A 21,801-nucleotide genomic window follows, 5' to 3' on the forward strand; every position below is an offset into this window, starting at 1 on the left:
GTGTCATTCAATTAATATTATTGTGTTCCTTTCCAGATTAATTTGAGGATTTCATAGAAAATCAACCTACTATTATCGAAGACATTAATCAACATACTCCAAAAACACAAGTAGCAGGTGAATGATTGGCTTTCTCCAATGTGAGAGCAAGATTTTCAATCATAAAAGTTTATTAAATTTCAAATCAAAGATTTTCCTAATCAGCATACTCCAACAACACAAGTAGCAGGTGAATGATTGGCTTTGTCCTATGTGAGAATAAGATTTTCAATCATAAAAGTTTATTAAATTTGAAATTAAAGATTTCTCCAATGTGATAGATTGTGACTTTGTTATGACTATTATGCTAGTTTTGTACTATAGTAGTTGGTACCCTTAGATAATCAATGGCTTCCAACCTTCATTGATGTAAAGAAATTGCAATACAACATCATGAGTTTGATGGACTAGTGTTCATGTTTTCATGATGAATTAGTTGGTTAAATACTATTTCACTTGTTGAAATTATGTGTTGCTATATTTTTTTACATACATAATGCATAAGATTAACTACTGTATGCATTATCTAGTGTGTGCATAACGTGAAGCTACTATATGAATTCTTATCTATCGTTTTGCATAACTTAAGCTTAATGCATATATGATATATGCTTATGTATGCATGATATTATCTCTCCTACGCAATGTAATTGCGTATTTGACTACCCCATTGTAAAGATTGTATTAAAAATTAGGTTAAACTCGACGTCGTCAATAATATAAGTCTTTAAAAGAAGACTCATAAACCTAACTGGATATTTGAGAAACTATAGGGACATTTAAGGGACTTATCCAATGTAGATTTCTCCGACATAACTTTATTGATGTCATAAACCAAAAAGTGAATTCAGGGGTGAGGGTATGAACACGGTCATGAATCAGGTTCGCTCATTGCTTGCCTCTACTAAATATTCGGTTTACAATAAGTTTTATGCAAAAGAACAACTAGAGAATATTTTTAAGCACCCCAAAAATATTAGTCTAAGTTGGTTGAATAAAAACATTAAAAAGCCTATTTTTTTAGTGACACGTTATTAAGCAATCAAATATACAGAGTTCCTAAGAGTTTCTCCAAATTATATAATAATTATTAAAACAATTCCTTAGTTCTTTATTAACAATAATAATATATTGGTGATGAAAACATAAGCAAAACAATCATAAAAATATATAAGAAAAATAAACAAAAGGAATATAGAGGTTAGAATATACAAAAGAATGGTATTTTACTAGAGATCTACATCATGAAAGACAATATTAGTAACTTTAATAAATAAAAAAGAGAGATTTATTCAAGGACACTCAGGAATATACTAGTGTGGCTTGGGTATGAGGGAATAACAACCCTTTGGGAGGAGAAGCCTTTCAATGAAAACTGGTGAAGATCGATCAAAGTCTATGTTATGTGTGTTTCTGAATATGTGTTTATGTGTTTGAAAGTATGAATGTATGAGGGTATTTTTGCTTTAAGAGCTCGCAAGTTATTCGGGTCTGAAGAGCACATGTAAAAGTGTCTTTTGATCCCGAAAATCAGTGCCCTCTTTGTACAAAAATATTTAAAAAATGAGATAAAAAGTAGGCGTAAGTCTATACATGACGTTCGACGCCATGCGTCAGGCGCAAATTGGTGCGCCTTACGCGTTCTAGCCAATTCGCCAAGTGCAACGCTCGCGCCAGACGCGCATTTCAATCTGAACATCCTTTTACTTGACGCGTTTTTATGCGAGTTTTTATCTCCTTTAAATAAGGAAACCAAGTTTTACAAGATAAAACCTAATTTCAATTTTAAAAGTATCTTTAAATATTTATTTGTTTTTGAAAAATATTTATTGGAATAATAAATAAATACTATAATTATCATGAATAATTAATTGAGCTTTTTTCAAGCTATTCGCTCAAAATACAATTAATTATCAAGAATAATCAATTGGGCTTGAAAATAGGACTTAGGGTTATGATTGCAAATAGATAAGCTTTTTACTTTAATAAAATTTTGGGCCTGGCTCTTCGAACTGCTATTTCCTTGGGCCAGACCAATTAAATCCGCAATTTGTTTCATCATTATGCCCTTAAATAGGAAGATACAACTATGTGTCTACAAAATCCCCCACTTTGATTGAGGTTTGTAAAACCGGAAGTCAAAGAATACGTGTTAGGATGGATAATGATTCTAGATGCTCTACAAACTAGGATCACTCTTTTAACTCGCGTACCTGCAAAAATAAGCATAAGTTTGCAGAAACAACCATATATGAAAAGTTAATAAATTGAAGCCCTTGTATGGCGCGAAACAGCCAATTCGCCAAGTTAATAAGTTTGCAGACAAGTTTGCAGAAACAGTCAATTCGCCAAGTACACTTTATACATTATAAAAATATATTTAAAGTTAATAAATTGAAGCCCTTATGATATTACTATTGCATTTCGGTTTTTTTTTGGAAGGGAGGTGTTGGGCTGGGGTGCTAGTAGGAGGATGTTAGGCTGGGCTAGGGGGACTAGCAGGGGATGCTGGGCGGGGGGGCTGGCGGGGGTGGTACCGCCAAAAGGGGGTGCAGGGGCTGACAGCAGGGGGTTGGTTGGGGGTTGGGGTGGAGGTCCCATGGGCTGGGCCGTGATGCTGGGCTTGGCTAAAGGGGCTAGCAGGTGCTGCTGCCAACAGGGGGTGTAGGGGATGGCAGCAAGGGTGGCTGGCAAAGGGGTGCTAGGCTTCTAGGAGGGGTGGGGGGGTGCTAGGTTGCTGGCAAGGGGTAAGGAATGTTATACTGCTGGCAGTTTTTTTAATAAAAAAAATTACGAGAATAAAAGGGAAGCGGTTTCAAGCATAGACCGCGATCGGCGACCCTTCCATATTTGAAGTGTTGTGAAAACCGCAGCCCTTTTCACAACGAAGGGCTGCGATTTTGTCTTCCAATCGTAGTTATTCGTTCTAAAAATCACAACCCTTCATTTTTGCCAAAGGGCTGCTACAGTAAGGACTGCTGGCCAAAAACGCGGCCCTTAGGTCTGTTTTGACCGCAACCTTTGCGTTTTTCTCCACTAGTGATTGATGTGGAGGAGGTGGGCGCCATTACGGTGACCCAATAAGGACTGCTGGCCAAAAATTCGTAATTTGGATTGGAGTCAAATATCGGTTATGTATATTATGTTTTATAGGTTATGTTTCCGCTGCGAATGAATATAATTGGATATAAGTCGAGGTTATTAAGTGGTAAATGAGATTTATGAATGTTAAGTGTGATTAGCTAGCAGCTGGGAAGTGCGGCCTGTTACAGATGGTATCAGAGCATGGTTGTTTTAGAGTTGTCATGATCTTCATATCATGGAATATGAGTTCAAAAAAAAAAAAATCAGGCTTGTCTGAAATTGAATTGGGTTATTAGTAGTTAAGAATTGAGTAATCGGAATAAAGGAAGTTGAAGATTGAGTCTTGAAAGTTGAGATTGAAAAAGTGAAAAGTTCTATTAGGGTTTTAGTTTTAAGTAGCTATTAGAGAAAGATCGAATTATGTTGATTTAGATTCTGGAGAAATTCGTAATTGGATTGGAGTCAAATATATCTTTTCAGATGTTAGAGTTCGGCATTGCGTTCCTTTTGGTTTGATTTTTTGTGAATATGTTTTCAGAGATGTACTCATACTGAAATGAGCTAAAGTTTTACATTTTTAAATTTCGAGGATGAAATTTGTTTTTAAGGGTGGTAGTATGGAATAGCCTAAATTTTAAGTAGGTTTCATTAAAAGATAATTATATTTTATTAGTCTAATTGTCTGTTAAAATATTGAAAAACATCATTGGAAAAAAATAAATTTTAATTTCCAAGAAACAAATTTGGCTTTAAGTTATATTTTTTTTTAAAAAAAAAAAGAAAGAAAGCCCATTCACTTTATCCTCTTCTCTTTTCTCTCTTGTGTCTCCCTTGAGAGAAGCCATGTAATTGAAATATTTGAGCTGTCAATTGCTCCAAGCTCCACAACAAGGACTCAATAATCTTCAAGTTCAGCAACTGTCATCCATTATAGCTCATTCATTCGAAAACCTGAAGAAAAAAAAAAGAAGCATCTTCGAGAATTGAAACCCAAAGCTGAAAAGTCCAAAACCCCAAAAAATTATCTTCCTTCTCTCTTATTTCATCTCCTCTGTTTTTGTCAATTTGTTTCTGCAATTTTCTCATACATTCAATCAAAATTTGCTCCTTGTTTCTTCATCAAAGTTGTATATGTCTTTGAGTTATTGAATTTAGCTACAAAAATCGTCCAATTCGGAGTTCGGAGCTGTGAGTTATGGCCTTTGCAAGTTTGGTCTTGCTGCTGTCATTTTCCTTCGAGGTTTCGCGAGTTTTGCTGGAGCTTCGTGCTTGCTGCTGTTGTTGTTGTGTTGATGTTGGTGCTCCTACTTCATTTCTTCTACTCTTTAGTGTATTAATGAAGGTATAAAGTTAAAATATTTACTTCATTTTTTCTTCAAAATGTTAAGAACAAATTCAAATGTATTATTGTTAGATTGAATTAGCAAATTCAACTCTAAACCTTGGTTTTCTTGGTTTTGATGGCAAAAATCAACATGTGGTTGTATGTTAGAGCTAAAGATTAAATCTTTCTTTTTTTTTAGTCCATGGATTGAAGTTGTTTTGGAACTTGTAAATCCTAGTTTATAATCATCTTCATTTTCCTATATTAACTTTAGTAAATCAGATTTTATACATTATATTTCTATGAAATTCTAGACCATGATTTTGTATTGTCCTTTATGGTCAAAATTTCCAGAGATTCCGTTAATTAAATTGGGTTTATAAGATTCTTGTTGATTAACGAAAAATGTGAGTAGACTAGTGAGATGGTTTGTGCATAAGGGTTGTATTAGTTCATAAAGGAGTTTAGAAAGTATGGCAAGTCAATTTGTTTATGAGAATTGAGTAATAAGAACGAATGTTAATTATTGTTATTATTGTTGTGAGGTGATTATTGGAGATTAATCATGAATTTAAAGATGTTGGGCTCTTGAAGATTTTAATTGAATTGAGCGTTATTTGGGAAATGAAAGAGGTACAAACATGTCCTTCCACCTTTGAAATATGAATTTGTATTTTGTATAATTACAAGGATTTCTTGTGTTGAGCTCAATATATATATTTATGTATATATTTTATAACCGTGGACACCTACAAATATTTATGATTATGAGTTGCAAAAGAGTTATGAAATGAAGTCATGCTCTGAAAGTTTGAAATTTAAAATTCCGAGAGGTACCAAAACTTTTAAGAATATAATCTGGTGACATGGTTATGTGAACTCGTTTTCATGAACCAATGAGACTTTATATGTTTGTAAATATTCTATTAACGATAGTTATTAAAGTATAATTATTTCAGTAGGAGTATTTGAGTACAAGTGTTGAGTATAAATTTTTTTATATAATTACAAGTTTTATTTTATAAGGGGAAGTGAACAACATTTGTGGAGCAGGTTTGCTCATTATGTGTTTGGAGCGAGTATTGCTCTATTATGTAGGGTTATGACCTAGAAAGTCTTGCAAGCGGTACAAAGTTGATAGGGGAGACGTCCCCATGAGTTTAGAGATGGTATAGTCTCTCTTTTTGTATAAGTTCCCGGATTATGGAAATTATAAGTATTCTTGAAATATGATTTGAGTATGATAATGAGGAAATGATTTCGAAATTGTTTTAGCTGGCTTAGTTTAGGAACTAATATGTATAGTGGCAAGGTACATGTGGAGGAAAATGATTCAGGTTTGAGTTAAGATCAGATAAGGTCGAATTTTGTGTTATCTTATATTACGTTAAGTTGCAGCCTGTATTTGCCAGTGATTTCTATTACGTGATTAAGCTATTCCAGCGATATATTTTAAATAATGAATTTTTTTTCGAGCAATTACCAAGTTTGTTTCTTATATAAAAAAAAAAAACAATTTTGATTGCTGCAACGACTCAGGGGTTTATGTCGAAATTCTGAGATATTATACAAATGATTTTATACTAAGAGATATGCTCTCAATAAAGTGTTCTAAAATATTGATTAACTAGTTGGATTTATTAAAATGTCTTCGAAAGGATTAATCTATAAGATAGGTAACGAAGAACTATTTTATGAAAAGTGATTAACGATATAAAAGTATATTTTAAGCCACTAAAATGGATTTCTGGTTGAACAGTTTGTACTCACTTTTTCTGATTTTGTTCTTGAAACCTGTCCTGATGGGGGCAGAGTTCATTGTTAGTGATCTTGCGGGTTCGTATGTGGAAAGCTTGGAATGGAGTAAAAGTAGAGGTGATCATTTTGGCCCGGCCCGGCCCGTTTTTGGGCCAGGTTTTGGGCAGAATTTTACGGCCCGCGGGCCGGGCCCAGCCCGGCCATATTTTTTTTAGCTTTGGGCAGGATTTAGGCAAGTCAAAAACGACTTTTAGTCAATTTTTTGCCCAGCCCGTTTAGGCCAGCAAAAGCCCGCTAATCTAGGTCCGAAATAGCGATCTTTGGACACAAAATTTCGGCCTGGCCTCATCAATGGGCAAAATTTTCATGATCACCTTTAAGTAAAAGGAAGAATTTTAGTATCAAGGTTATAATTAGATTTAATGGTTCAAAGGTTGTATTTAGGAGTATATATCCTTATTTGTGAATATAATATTATATTGCTTTGGAAATCGAGTAAAGGTATTATGTAATCTCTTATTTGGTTATTGAGGATGATTTGTTGTGGGGCCTGACCCACAGGTCCAGGATCGTTTTATAGGTTATACTGAAATGAGCAAAAGTTTTACATTTTTAAATTTCGAGGACGAAATTTGTTTTTAAGGGTGGTAGTATGTAATAGCAAAAATTTTAAGTAGGTTTCTTAAAAGATAATTATATATTATTAGTCTAATTGTATGTTAAACTATTGTAAAACATAATTGGAAAAAAAAATTAATTTCCAAAAATCAAATTTGGCTTTAAGTTATATTTTGAAAAAAATAAAGAAAGAAAGCGCATTGACTTTCTCCTCCTCTCTTTTCTCTCTCGTGTCTCCCTCAAGAGAAGCCAGTAATTGAAATATTTGAGCTGTCAATTACTCCAAGCTCCACAACAAGGATTCAATAATCTTCAAGTTCAGCAACACTCATCCATTATAGCTCATTCATTCGAAAATCTGAAGAATAAAAAAAGAAGCAGCTTCGAGAATTGAAACCCAAAGCTGAAACGTCCAAAACCCCAAAAACTTATCTTCCTTCTCTCTTATTTCATCTCCTCAGTTTTCGTCAATCTGTTTCTGCAATTTTCTCATACATGCAGTCCAAATTTGCTCCTTGTTTCTTCATCAAAGTTGTAGATCTCTTTGAGTTATTGAATTTAGCCACAAAAATCGTCAAATTCGGAGTTCGATATTATGACTTATGGCCTTTGCAAGATTGGTCTTGTTGCTGTCATTTTCTTTCGAGGTTTTGCGATTTTTGCTGCAGCTTCGTGGTTGTTGCTGCTGTAATTGTGTTGATGTTGGTGCTCCTACTTCATTTCTTCTACTCTTTAGTGTATTAATGAAGGTATAAAGTTAAAATTTTTACTTCATTTTTTCTTCAAAATGTTAAGAACAAATTCAAATGTATTATTGTTAAATTGAATTAGCAAATTCAGCTCTAAAACTTGGTTTTCTTGGTTTTGATGGCAAAAATCAACTTGTTGTTGTATGTTAGAGCTAAAGATTAAATCTTTCTTTTTTTATTCCATGGATTGAAATTGTTTTGGAACTTGTAAATCCTAGTTTATAATCATCTTCATTTGCCTATATTAACTTTAGTAAATCAGATTTTATACATTATATTTCTATGAAATTCTAGACCATGATTTCGTATTGCCGATTAGTGTCAAAATTTCCAGAGATTCCGTTAATTAAATTGGGTTTATAAGATTCTTATTGATTAGTGAAAAATGTGAGTAGACTAGTGAGATGGTTTGTGCATAAGAGTTGTATTAGTTCATAAAGGAGTTTAGAAAGTATGGCAAGTCAATTTGTTTATGAGAATTGAGTAATAAGAACGAATGTTAATTATTGTTGTGAGGTGATTATTGGAGCTTAATCATGAATTTAAAGATGTTGGACTCTTGAAGATTTTAATTGAATTGAGCGTTATTTGGAAAAATGAAAGAGGTACACACATGTTCTTCCACATTTGAAATATGAATTTATATTTTGTATAATTACATGGATTTCTTGTGTTGAGCTCGATATATATATGTATGTAAATATTTTACAACCGTGGACACCTACAAATATTTATGATTATGAGTTGCAAAAGAGTTATGAAATGAAGTCATGCTCTGAAAGTTTGAAATTTAAAATTCCGAGAGGTGCCAAAACTTTAAAGAATATAATCTGGTGACATGGTTATGTGAACTCGTTTTCATGAACCAATGAGACTTTATATGTTTGTAAATGTTCTATTAACGATAGTTATTAAAGTATAATTATTTCAGTATGAGTATTTGAGTACAAGTGTTGAGTATACATATTTTTGTATAATTACAAGTTTTATTTTATAAGGGGAAGTGAACAACATTTGTGGAGCAGGTTTGCTCATTATGTGTTTGGAGCGAGTATTGCTCTATTATGTAGGGTTATGACCTAGAAAGTCTTGCAAGCGGTACAAAGTTGATAGGGGAGACGTCCCCATGAGTTTAGAGATGGTATAACCTCTCTATTTGTATAAGTTCCCCGATTATGGAAACTATAAAGTATTCTTGAAATATGATTTGAGTATGATAATGAGGAAATGATTTCGAAATTGTTTTAGCTGGCTTAATTTATGAACTAATATGAATAGTGGCAAGGTACAGGTGGAGGAAAATGATTCATATATGAGTTAAAACCAGATAAGGTCGAATTTTGTGTTATGTTATATTATGTTAAGTTTCTGCCTGTATTTTCCAGCGATTTCTGTTACGTGATTAACTATGCCAGCGATATATTTTAAATAATAAATTATTTTTCGAGCAATTACCAAGTTTGTTTTTTACATAAAAAAAAAATAGTTTTGATTGCTGCAACAACTCAGGGGTTTATGTCGAAATTCTGAGATATTATACAAATGATTTTATGCTAAGAGATACGCTCTCAATAAAGTGTTCTAAAATATTGATTAACTAGTTGGATTTATTAAAATGTCTTCGAAAGGATTTATCTATAAGATAGGTAACGAAGAACTATTTTATGAAAAGTGATTAACGATATAAAAGTATATTTTAAGCCACTAAAATGGATTTCTGGTTGAATAGTGTGTACTCATTTTTTCTGATTTTGTTCTTGGAACCTGTCCTGGTGGGGGCAGAGTTCATTGTTAGTGATCTTGCGGGTTCGTATGTGGAAAACTCGGAATGGAATAAAAGGAAGAATTTGGGTATCATGGTTATAATTATATTTAATGGTTCAAAGGTTGTATTTAGGAGTATATATCCTTATTTGTGAATATAATATTATATTGCTTTGGAAATCGAGTAAAGGTATTATCTAATCTGTTATTTGGTTATTAAGGATGAATTGTTGTGGGCCCTGACCCACAAGTACAAGATCGTTTTATAGGTTATACTGAAATGAGCTAAAGTTTTACATTTTTAAATTTCGAGGACGAAATTCGTTTTTAAGGGTGGTAGTATGTAATAGCAAAAATTATAAGTAGGTTTCATTAAAATATAATTATATTTTATTAGTCTAATTGTATGTTAAACTATTCTAAAACATCATTGGAAAAAAATAAATTTTAATTTCCAAAATTCAAATTTGGCTTTAAGTTATATTTTGAAAAAAAAAAAAAAAGAAAGTCCATTCACTTTCTCCTCTTCTCTTTTCTCTCTCGTGTCTCCCTCAAGAAAAGCCAGTAATTGAAATATTTGAGCTGTCAATTACTCCAAGCTCCACAACAAGGATTTAATAATCTTCAAGTTTAGCAACTCTGATCCATTATAGCTCATTCATTCGAAAATCTGAAGAAAAAAAAAAGCAGCAGCTTCGAGAATTGAAACCCAAAGCTGAAAAGTCCAAAACCCCAAAAACTTATCTTCCTTCTCACTTATTTCATCTCCTCTGTTTTCGTCAATCTGTTTCTGCAATTTTCTCATACATGCAATCCAAATTTGCTCCTTGTTTTTTCATCAAAGTTGTAGATCTCTTTGAGTTATTGAATTTAGCCACAAAAAACGTCCAATTCGGAGTTCGAAGCTGTGAGTTATGGGATTTGCAAGTTTGGTCTTGTTGCTGTCATTTTCTTTCGAGGTTTTGCGATTTTTGCGGCAGCTTCGTGGTTGATGTTGGTGCTCCTACTTCGTTTCTTCTACTCTTTAGTGTATTAATGAAGGTTTAAAGTTAAAATCTTTACTTCATTTTTTCTTCAAAATGTTTAGAACAAATTCAAATGTATTATTATTAGATTGAATTAGCAAATTCAGCTCTAAACCTTGGTTTTCTTGGTTTTGATGGCAAAAATCAACATGTGGTTGTACGTTAGAGCTAAAGATTAAATCTTTCTTTTTTTTTAATCCATGGATTGAAGTTGTTTTGGAACTTGTAAATCCTAGTTTATAATCATCTTCATTTTCCTATATTAACTTTAGTAAATCATATTTTATACATTATATTTCTATGAAATTCTAGACCATGATTACGTATTGCCGATTAGTGTCAAAATTTTCAGAGATTCCGTTAATTAAATTGGGTTTATAAGATTCTTGTTGATTAGTGAAAAATGTGAGTAGACTAGTGAGATGGTTTGTGCGTAAGGGTTGTATTAGTTCATAAAGGAGTTTAGAAAGTATGGCAAGTCAATTTGTTTATGAGAGTTGAGTAATAAGAACGAATGTTAATTATTGTTATTATTGTTGTGAGGTGATTATTGGAGATTGATCATGAATTTAAAGATGTTGGGCTCTTGAAGATTTTAATCGAATTGAGCGTTATTTGGGAAATGAAAGAGGTACACACATGTCCTTCCACCTTTTAAATACGAATTTGTATTTTGTATAATTACATGGGTTTCTTGTGTTGAGCTCGATATATATATGTATATATATATATATATATATATGTATATATGTATATATGTATATATGTATATATATATATATATGTATATATATATATATGTATATATATATGTATGTATATATTTTACAACCGTAGACCCCTACAAATATTTATGATTATGAGTTGCAAAAGAGTTATAAAATGAAGTTATGCTTTGAAAGTTTGAAATTTAAATAGGGTCAATACCTTGTTGTCATGTGGTCTGAAACACACGAGTCAATAATCCGCTTGTCCTTTGTGCCGTTGTAGTGTGACAATAGATCATACCAGCACATGAGATATCTTTTGCTTCATTTGTGTCAGAATCTGCTTTGCTTTTTGAGCTTGAGGGGGGGAAGCTTGAGGAGTTGTTCAAGGTGTTGACTAGTGAGAGATTGTTTCTTCTTGGTGATTCACATTGGCTGCAAACTTTGGGTTTTGATTACCCCTGTTTTGTTCCACTTTCCACCATTCACGTGATTCCCTTTCTGCTCTTTGTAAGATTGTTATTGTTACTTCTTACATTATGGATGCCATTTGGGAAATCCACCTTTCTTCCAACACTTCTCAACTGTGATTTCTTCCTCCACATTATGTACAAGCAGGATCTTCCTTATTATACATAGTTGTCACTTCAGGGTCCTCTTTGTGTTTTAACACCTTCCCTTGAGCTTCTTCTTGTTAAAGAATTCCACATACAACTTCCACACTACTTGGCAGTCTGGTAGTCAGTCATTATTTGACTTCTTTGAATGTTATACTCATCATCCAATCCATTCAAGAATTGAAACAAGTGTTGCTCTTTCTTTTGTTTGTTAAGAGTTGTCACAAAGGTTGCGATTTTCTCAGTCATGGCCTTCAATGGTGCTCAAGTAGTTAAGGGCTTCAATCTCCTCCCAAAGAGTGCTCATAGTAGTGAAATATTTACTTATGGATTTTCCATGATTCTTGAGCTCATACATCTCTCTGTCCAACCTATATTTTTTAGAGCCCCTAGTTTGAGCAAACGTAGTTTCCAGTTGCTTCCACATAACCATAGCCAAGGTTACGAAGAAAATGGATTTTTTTTTTTTTTGTTCCTAAATACAGTTATCAGTATCCAATATGAGACCGTGCTATTACATGTATCCCATTGCTCCCCCTTCAGCACATTTGTGGGATCTATCTCAAAAGTTCCATTCACAAAATCCAACTTTCTCTATAATGTTAAGATGATCTCCATAGACCTTTTCATTCTCTATGATTGGTTGAAATAGCTAGTTTCTTAATTCCACCCAAAGTTTCAGTGCCATTAAAAGTATATAGATATAGAGGGTTTTTAATGTCAGCTAGTCTGGCCATGTTATTTGACTTGAAGATTAAATTAATTAGGTTGGGAAAAAGAAGATCAAAGAAGGGTTCAGAAAGGGAAGGAAGGTAGACAAGGTTTAGAAAAGAGATACAACACAAAAATATACTCAATACTCTAGAAATTTTCAGGAAAAGGAAAAAGGCTACTCTTGAGAAAGTTTGCATAGGTTTTAGCGACCTTGCTATGATACCATGAAGAGCAATATAACTGCAAATATTGCACTGAAATTTAGAGAGGAAAGCTAATCATCTCATTGCATAAAAACCTCACTATTACAGTCTTTTACCTCTCCCTTTTATATACTTAGTGGCAACGCAAATATTCTACGAGAAGTGACACGCTGATAGCTAATCACTGGTGACTTCATGGGCTAATGATGTCACATTACAAGAAAAAATACTGGTAATAAAGGAAAGAAACAAGGAAGGTTCCTATCAAAGATTTCTGGAATTATTACAATATTGAGCTAGGTACTAGGTAGGGATAAATAGAGTGACGACAGTAGTGGGCCTGAGGTCCATCATTCTTCAATAAGCTGCAACTGATGTTAGAAAAATAAATTTAAAAGTTTAAGAGTGAGAATGACTTAGAGCTCATCTCTTACGGGAGTATCGAAACATTCTTCATCCCAATAATATGGATACTTCAATCTCGCAGCAATATGAGGCATAAGCCAGTCTTCATATATGAACCTAGAACGTAAATGTCAAAGTTAAAAACTTATACATAGCCAGTGCCAAGATCATACAGGAATTGCAACGAAATTCAACATTCATGCATGAGAATGTAGTACAATTACAAAATAATTCAACTTACCATCTTCATTGATTGTTCAATCCACAATGTTAACAAGGAATGAAGTCTCTAAAATAAACACACTCTCACCTAATTTTACCTTTGTTGAAATTTAATACATAAGCCTTATCAATAAACTAGAGAGAACGCTTCTTCGAATATTTAGAATTTCCTGGACTATCATAAAGTATTTCATCAGCCACCAATAATTGTCACCAATAATTTGCTAAAAACACATATGACCAAGATCGATAAACTAGACATACTTTATCGAAAATACTCATATGATCAAGATCGATCGTGAAGTAGCGCATTAAAAAAAAAGAAAAAGGAAGATTTTATTTCTCTCCCTTTCAAGATCTCACATCTGTTAGTACAGCTCATATATACTACTTCACTAAATTGCAATGTTAGGCATTGGAAAGAAGACAGTTGAGGGCATATGAAATGTTCAAGACATGTCGACTTCAAGACAAGTTTCTCTCAATCATCTTACTCCAAGGTCCAAAAGACACCATGCTAATTTCCTAACTTGGCATGTACAAGAAATCCAATACTAGAAATTGGAGATGGCAAGGCAAACCGTGTTACACTGACAATGGAGGCTGAAATTTTATACTAATTTCTTCTTTTTTCTATTGATGATCTTTAAGTCATGTAACTTTTTCAAAGGTCAAGGGTAAACGAGGTCTGTAATTCATTATCTATTAATTTTTTCAAAGGCCAGTGTACGCCCAAGGTCACAGACACTATAGTTGTAATACATGATCACCAAATGGCAAATAATCCATGTCATAAAATTCGGATATTTGACCTTTTAAAACAAGTATTTTGTGAGTTTGCACCTTCAAATTTTTTTTGCTTGGAAGCACTTTCTAAGACAAAATCTTCACAAAAGGAACCTTAATCCAGGAGTCACACGCTCCTTATATTTTAGTTGTGTGAGTCACACGCTTCTTATCTTTGTTTTTCTCACAAGCACTCTCTCTAAGTGTTCTCTTCTTTTTTCGGCCTATTTGCTTCTCTCTATTTTTCTCTCTATCCGACTATTTATGCTTTTCCTTATCTCCCCTCTCATCTTCTACGTATTCACCTTTTAAAATTCCTTAGCCCTCTAACTTTTCGTTCACTTCACCTCACTCTCAAGCCCTTCTCTTCTACAATATGGCATTGTGGGTGTGCCATAATGAAGATTGGGGTAGATGGTTATTGTGGTAGGGTTGTATATCTTGATTTTAGACAGCTCTGGTTCTGTTGGATATGGTGACTTACAATGTTGATGATTTGTGCAAGAAGGTACTTGGAGGTACTGAACTAACGGTGATGGGAAGGGAAGGCAAATTTGGTGGCATGCTGGTTGAGGATAGGAGGCAGGATTTCTGTTAGGATACTCTCCACCTTAAAAAATTTCTCAACACATACCTTTTCCAGAACTTCCAAAATAATCTCCAATTCAGCAATTTTAATGCAAGATAACCACTCATAAAATTTAGGTTCCTCCAATATTTTAGTGCAGATGTTGATATAGTTATAAAGCCCCTCTTTCTCTGTCAACAGAGCTTGAATTTCCATTATCTATTACCTAAATTCTCATCAACTCAGTATGATGAGCTCTAATAATTATGATCATTAGTCATTTGTCCTAATTTGGTGCTCGAAGCACCAGTCATCACACAAAGCACCACGATGTTCCTTTAACAACTTCTCACAAGTTGTTGCCGATTTGATGTGACACTGGAATATATTGGTGTCAAAAGATTATCATCAAAAAAAAATCCCAACATATTTATTACAAAGACATGGAATGCTATTTCGATAATTGTATATGATGATGATATTCATGCTCATGGGAAAGTGACAAATCATAACAGTAAAGGCGGTTAGAGGGATGAAGTGCAACAGATACTAAGAGGCCTATTGACCTTAAGTCAGCACTGTTACTATTTCCCATGTAATCCACATAAGATATGGCCCAGAGAAGGGATGAACTTTCTCACCATTTCCTTAAATGGAAGTATCTCACAAGTCAAACGACATGCTCAAAATAAATCAAATAAAGGCCACCTTTTAGTATGCATTTATGTACTTTAGAGCATGCTAAAAAAACATGGGAGAATATAAAGAAAACGAATTAAATCGACTTTCAGAGTAAAGAAAGTTACACTTTCACTGGAGGACGTGAAACAATAACCACTATTTGCAGATCTGCATTGTTATCAGTATTCCAGACCTGCGCACCAAAACAAAAGTAAGGGACATAAACAATTGTTTATTATCAAGGAGACGAAGACTTAGAAAATCATGCATACTGTTGTTTACTGAAGGGAAAAACAAAACAAAAAAGAACTTGGCTAGACCTGGCAAAGTTAGTCCTGACCCGAATATCCGGTCCGAAATATCCAATCCGTGATCTGATCTAGGTCCGAAATATCCGATCCGTGGTCTGATCTGGGTCCGAACCAGACGGTCCGAATCCGAAACGATCAGGTCTGGTCCGAATTCGGTCCGAAATCATCTTGATCGGAAACTCATCCGAAATCCAAAATGATCTGATATAATCTTGTCGATCCGAAATAAATCCGATCCAAAGGTAACTCAATCCCGAAGCAATCAGAAATTATTGGCTTCCATTAGGCTTTGATCCGAAGAACCCGAAATTGACTCGTTTAAAAAAAAAAATGACTATCACAAGTACTCTTTGGCACAAGTTTTGACTATGCAAATTAGTTATGTATACCTTTAGAAAGCACGAAGAGGGGCAGATCCATATATACATAACAAAAGCTCATAGTCAAACAAACCATCACACTAAAGGAGTAACAACTCCATACATAATAAAGATGAGACAATCCACCATCCTGATGTAGAACCGTCCAATCCAAAAGCATCCCAATCCGATGATGATCCGAAACATAATTCGAAATTCAGTCCGATCCGAAATGGTCCGATCCGGTCCGAATATAACTTGATCCGAAAACAGTCCGATCTGAATTGATCCGTCCAAATCCGACCCGATTGGTCCGGTTGTCAGGTCCAAACTTGGCTATACCAATAACCCGTTCTTAAATAAGAAAGAATGCAATGGAAACAAGGCATGAAGCACAAACTTCAAATGTTATGACAATACCACATCATCTAAACAGATATGGTCATAATGTCAAACTGTGACACTTTCTCTTTCTTTCTTCACAAAAATAATTAATAACAAACTCCACTGGTAAACCTGCTGTAAAAAACTACCATTCACATCCTACTTACAATGCTATGAAATTTCAATAAATGATGGCAAAGTCCAGAGCAGATAGCCTCAACAACTTGAAAGTGGTCTTAATCAATGAAAAGCCTCATAAAAGAACTAGAGAAGTGTTTGACTTGACCTTTTCAACAGGACGAGTCTTCAAAAAGTACTATAACGGAATTAAGTAAAGCTTAAATCCCCATCCAATGAGTGCTAATTAGTCCGTAGACCAAACTGTCCTATTCCTCAGCAGCAATTCCCAATCGAAATATCAGAGGAAGATTCGCCCTCCCCTTTATCTTAAGTTCTCAACCCTCTTCAGAAAGCACAATTGCTCACTCAAGTTATAGACTTAACCAGAAAGCGCCTCCCACCTTACTTCCTCATAAAAAGTTAAAGCAAAAAAAGGTATATTAACATGATACTCATATATGCAATGGTTGTTTTCATCTATACATTTCCATATTTGCAATCTTCTACTTAAATGAGCAATAAGGCTTGTTAATACATACGTATGTGCGTAGGACATTACAGATGCAATTTGCAACACTCCACCTAACCCCTTCCACACTCCTCCCTCCCTTCTCAAAATAACAAAAAAAGAAAGGAAAGGAAAAAAAACTGAAATTTTAGAATTCTTTCTTCAGCAATACCTCAACATTTTTAGCAGCCTTGTCTTTTTTCCAAAGTAATAATGGATTGGGGAAAAAAGAGAAGAGGGTGTTCCCTATCTAGCAGAAAGATAAGACAAAATATCACCCTTATTTCCTTACAAGTCATTATGCATAATCTTATCTACCATAGGGCCGGCTCTCCACACCAACACTTGGCTCAAGTTGTACAAGCAAGTTCCGCTCTGGAGCAAAGAAAAATAGGGCAATACCATATAACTGGCTCTTCCTCAATGATCAAACAGTTCCATTAGCCTAAAAGTTGATTCTCTTTTCACCTTTATGGAGAATAACACCTAAAGAGAGAAACATTACATATATGCATTGAATTTTCATTACAACGCAAACTTCTCACAACACCCATAAAAGAGGTGATCCTAGAATGACAGAGAAGAGGACACTCAAAGGGTTAATCCCCACACCATACCAGAACAGCGAACTGGAACAGGTCCTTAGCTTAAAACCAACAAAAGAGTTGAATTATGCAAAAGTAGACTTCCAAACCCACTTCCATTGAGAGGGGCTGTGACGCACCAAGATAAGCCACCTGTCAAGTACACTTATTCTAGGCGTAACAAGAAAAGGAATATTGTGGGGAGAGAGAAATAGTTTGTAATAGAATGCTGTGATTGGAAACTGATGTCAGAGTTGGTTATAAGAGGTGAGTAGGGAGTAAGAATAAAAGGGGGCAGAAGGTAAGAGAGAGGCATGAAAATTTTGGAGTAAGTTCATTGTAGTGGGAGAGTCCTAAGTCTCTTGAATACTCAGTTGTAACTTTTTGTTTTGCTGATCAATCAAACTACCCTTCCTTCTGCCTCAATCTTGCTGTTATTTCCCCATTGTTGTGGTGAGCTTGTGTTGCAGGAAGTCAGATCATCACACTTGGTATCAGAGCACGATCATGGCACCCCAAAACACCACACAAAGGTTAGAGTAGTTGGAAGACAGACTCGCTAACAATGATGAGTCCATATCGGAGAAAGCGGACAAGGTGGTGGAGAAGGCTATCACAGCATCGATCTCTTCTTTCCGACAAAAGTTAACGGATCAATTGTTAGAAGGACAATCGGAGGTCTCGAAGAAGATCGGAGAAGACATGGAAGCCCTAGCGAATCGGTTGAAAAGGCATGTTGGCCGATCTAGGGGAAATCAGGAGATGGATGTCAACCAACTGGTGAAGTTTCAAGAGGAAATTAGGGTTGCGGTGGTGAATCTCCAAGGATCACAAAACCCTCTGGTACGACCAACGGTGTAAACAGACTGGGTGAGAATGACGCAGCAACGTTTTCTATGGGAGATGAAGGAGTCAGGGGTGTGGGTGAATGTGGTGGTAACGGAGGATTTGTGGGAAATTCTGGCGATGGTCCTCACCGAGGTAATGGGCCTGGAGGTGGAAATTGGCGTTATAAAAAGCTGGAGATGCCTATTTTCGACGAATCTGATCCAGGCGAGTGGATCCTTCGAGCTGAGCGTTATTATAAGTTTTATGGGTTGAAGGAGAATGAGATGTTGGACGCAGCGGTGGTGGCGATGGGGGGAGACGCTCTTTGGTGGTGGCAGTAGGAGAACAAGAAGCAGAACAAGAAGCAGCCGATTAGGTTGTGAAGTTGTTTCTCCTTAGACAATTTCGACCGGAGCACAGTGGATCTTTGTATGAGTGGAATACCGGCGCAAATTTATCGAGATGGCAGCGCCGCTCGATCGTGTTTTAAAGAGCATTCTAATGGGGAAATTCATCAACGGCCTTAAAGAAGATGTTAAGGCAGAACTGCGTTTTCTTAACCCTGCCACGTTGGAACAAGCAATGGACATGGCGTCGGGCCGAGGAAAAAATTCGGGTATAGGGACTGAGTGAAAAGAAGAGTTCCATGGGCTCTTATAAATCAGGCCCATACTCTTCCTATAGCAAGGGAATGGGGTCTGCTACACCCATTTATGGGTCACAGGCAGACTAAGAGTTGGGCTACAGAGTCACAGGCCTCACTTGCAACTTCTAAATCCATCCAAAGCTCTCCTCAGCGTTTTGGTGAAGTAAAAAGGCTGAATGACAAGGAATTTCAGGAGAAAAAGGCAAAGGGGCTTTGTTTTAACTGCGACGACAAATGGGTAGTGAGCCATCGCTGCAAAAGGAAGGAGTTGAGCGTGATTTTACTCAACGAAGAAGATGACGAGGAGTTTGAGTTTGGCGGCAGTGAATCGCAGGCGTCTCCCACGGAAGAAATGAGGTATCTCTTAACTTAGTTATTGGTTTGTCTAGCCCTAAAACGATGAAATTATTCGGAAAAATTGGAGATAGAGAAGTGATTGTGATGATTGATCCCGGGGTAACTCATAACTTTATTTCTCTTGTTACGGTGGAGAAATTGGGTATTACAATAATAGAATCCAGTAGCTTTGGTGTTTCTTTAGGCAATGATGAAGCCATGAGGGGAAAGGGTATTTGTCAACACGTGTGTTTGGAACTCGATGGAGAAATAATAGTGGTTGACGATTTTTTTCCTTTGGAATTGGGAAATTCGGACTTAATACTAGGGGTGCAATGGCTTAAGAAGCTGGGTAGCGTGGTGATGAATTGGAAAACGCAGGTGATGGAGTTTGAAATTGAGTATATATATATATATATATATATATATATATATATATATATATATATATATATATATATATATATATATATATATCAGTGTCTCTCGTGGGAGATCCCACTTTGGCTCGGTCTAGAGTCTCATTACAAGCTATGATCTGCACTTTACAAAAGGAGGGTGGTGGTTTATGGTTGGAAATAAATCAAGTACAGGAGAGAACAGAGGACATTCTGAATGAAACACAAGAGCGACGGGGTGTGTTGGGGGATATATTAAAGGAGTTTGCTGCGGTTTTTGCACCCCCCCACAGGTTTGCCACCTACCCGTGGACATGAGCATGTTATAGTGCTTAAGGAAGGAACGAATCCGGTCAGTGTGCTCCTTACCACTATCCTCAATTCCAAAAGGATGAAATTGAAAAGTTGATTAAGGAGATGTTGGCAGCTAAGATTATTATGCCGTCGAGCGGTCCTTTTTTGAGCCCGATGTTACTAGTGAAGAAAAAAGACGGGTCATGGCATTTTTGTGTAGATTATAGGGCTCTCAACAAAGAGACGGTTCCAGACAAATACCCGATACCTGTGATTGATGAACTCCTAGATGAGCTCCATGGCTCTCGTATCTTCTCAAAGCTCGATCTAAAAGCGGGTTACCATCAGATTTTGGTTCGACCTGAGGATACTCACAAAACCGCTTTTAGGACTCGCGAGGGTAATTACGAGTTCTTGGTGATGCCATTTGGGCTAACCAATGCTCCAGCCAATTTCCAGTCCCTCATGAACGATGTGTTTTGTCCTTTCCTACGCAAATTCATATTAGTTTTTTTTATGATATTTTGGTGTATAGCAAAACAGAAGCAGAACATGAACAACATCTGAGAGTGGTCTTAGCAACCTTAGCACAACATACTTTGTTTGCAAATATTAAAAAGTGTGAGTTCTGGAAAGTGGCTTACCTTCGACATATCATCTCAAGTAGCGGTATGGCAGTAGACATGGACAAAGTTAAGGCCATGATAAAATGGGTGGAACCTAAGAATATCCGGGAATTACGAGGTTTTCTGGGTCTTACAGGGTATTACCGCAAGTTCATTGCCAATTATGCTCTCATTGCGCATCCCTTGACTGAACAATTGCGCAAGGACAACTTTGGGTGGTCCCCCATGGCCACGACTGCTTTTGAAAAACTTAAGGCAAACATGACAAAGCCTCCAGTGTTGGCTATGCCAAACTTTCACAAACTCTTTGTGGTCAAACAGACGCTTCGGGTTAGGGAGTTGGGGAGGTGTTAATGCAAGAGGGTGGCACAATAGCCTTTTTCAGTAAGATACTTGGCCCTCGTTCTCAACTAACATCTATTTACGAAAGAATTAATGGCCATTTGTTTGGCGGTGCAAAAGTGGAAACATTACTTGTTGGGGAGGCACTTTGTGATCCGCACCGACCAACAAAGTTTGCGTTTTATTTCCCAACAAAGGGAACTTGGAGCTGATTTCCAGAGGTGGGTGAGCAAATTGATTGGATTTGATTTTGAGATCCAACTTAAACCGGGAGCTTCTAACCGGGTGACCGATGCACTTTCGAGAAAGAGCACAGGGGAAATGGACTTGGGCCTTTGGGGCCTTAATCACTGGGTGTGAACTGGCAGGACTTGGAGGAAGAAATTAGTAAGGATGACTGACTATGCCGTATTAAGGAGGAACTTCTTTCTGAGGTGAAGGAGCACATAGGTTTCTATATGGTGGACAACAAACTCCTGTATAAATGCCGTTATGTCATCCCTAAAACATCCTCATTCATCCCACACCTTCTTCGTGAGTACCATGATTCCCCTGTAGGGCGGACACTCGGGTGACTTGAAGACGTATCAGAGAGTGGCAGCTGATTGGTATTGGGTGGGGATGAGGGGCAACATGGCACGCTATGTACAGAAGTGTGGGTTACGCTCATTTCATTGGACTACGTCATCCGTTTACTGTTTTATCTGTTGCGGAGATATTTATTAAAGAAGTGGTGCGCTTACACGGATTCCCGGCTTCCATTGTGTCCGACAGAGATAAGATTTTCTTGAGTTTGTTTTG

The 21,801-nt window shown here is 36.0% G+C and overlaps 1 protein-coding gene and 1 long non-coding RNA gene across 3 annotated transcripts in view; one reads left to right on the plus strand and one right to left on the minus strand.

Moving 5' to 3' along the window:
- Positions 1–3,920: 3,920 nt before the first annotated feature.
- LOC109133597 (uncharacterized) lies at positions 3,921–14,053 on the plus strand. Its single transcript, XR_002038744.3, has 2 exons — positions 3,921–10,992; positions 13,642–14,053. It is a non-coding gene; the product is annotated as an uncharacterized LOC109133597 (long non-coding RNA).
- Positions 12,660–21,801, minus strand: part of LOC104908873 (auxin-binding protein T85) — a 36,171-nt gene continuing 27,029 nt past the window's right edge. The window contains exons 4-6 of one of the 2 annotated variants that reach the window (XR_008970467.1): positions 15,585–16,270; positions 15,390–15,457; positions 13,053–13,124 (exon numbers count right to left, since the gene is read on the minus strand). Coding sequence is in view for 1 of the 2 variants with exons in the window: in XM_048633703.2 (XP_048489660.1) it covers positions 13,019–13,124; positions 15,390–15,457 (174 nt within the window). In the remaining variant the exon portion in view is untranslated. Of the gene's footprint in view, positions 13,125–15,389; positions 15,458–15,584; positions 16,271–21,801 lie in introns of both variants that reach the window. The other variant, XM_048633703.2, reaches the window with a different exon arrangement.

The sequence above is a fragment of the Beta vulgaris genome, chromosome 7 (genome assembly GCF_026745355.1).
Source record: "Beta vulgaris subsp. vulgaris cultivar EL10 chromosome 7, EL10.2, whole genome shotgun sequence".
In the NCBI taxonomy this organism is placed as follows: Eukaryota; Viridiplantae; Streptophyta; class Magnoliopsida; order Caryophyllales; family Amaranthaceae; genus Beta; species Beta vulgaris.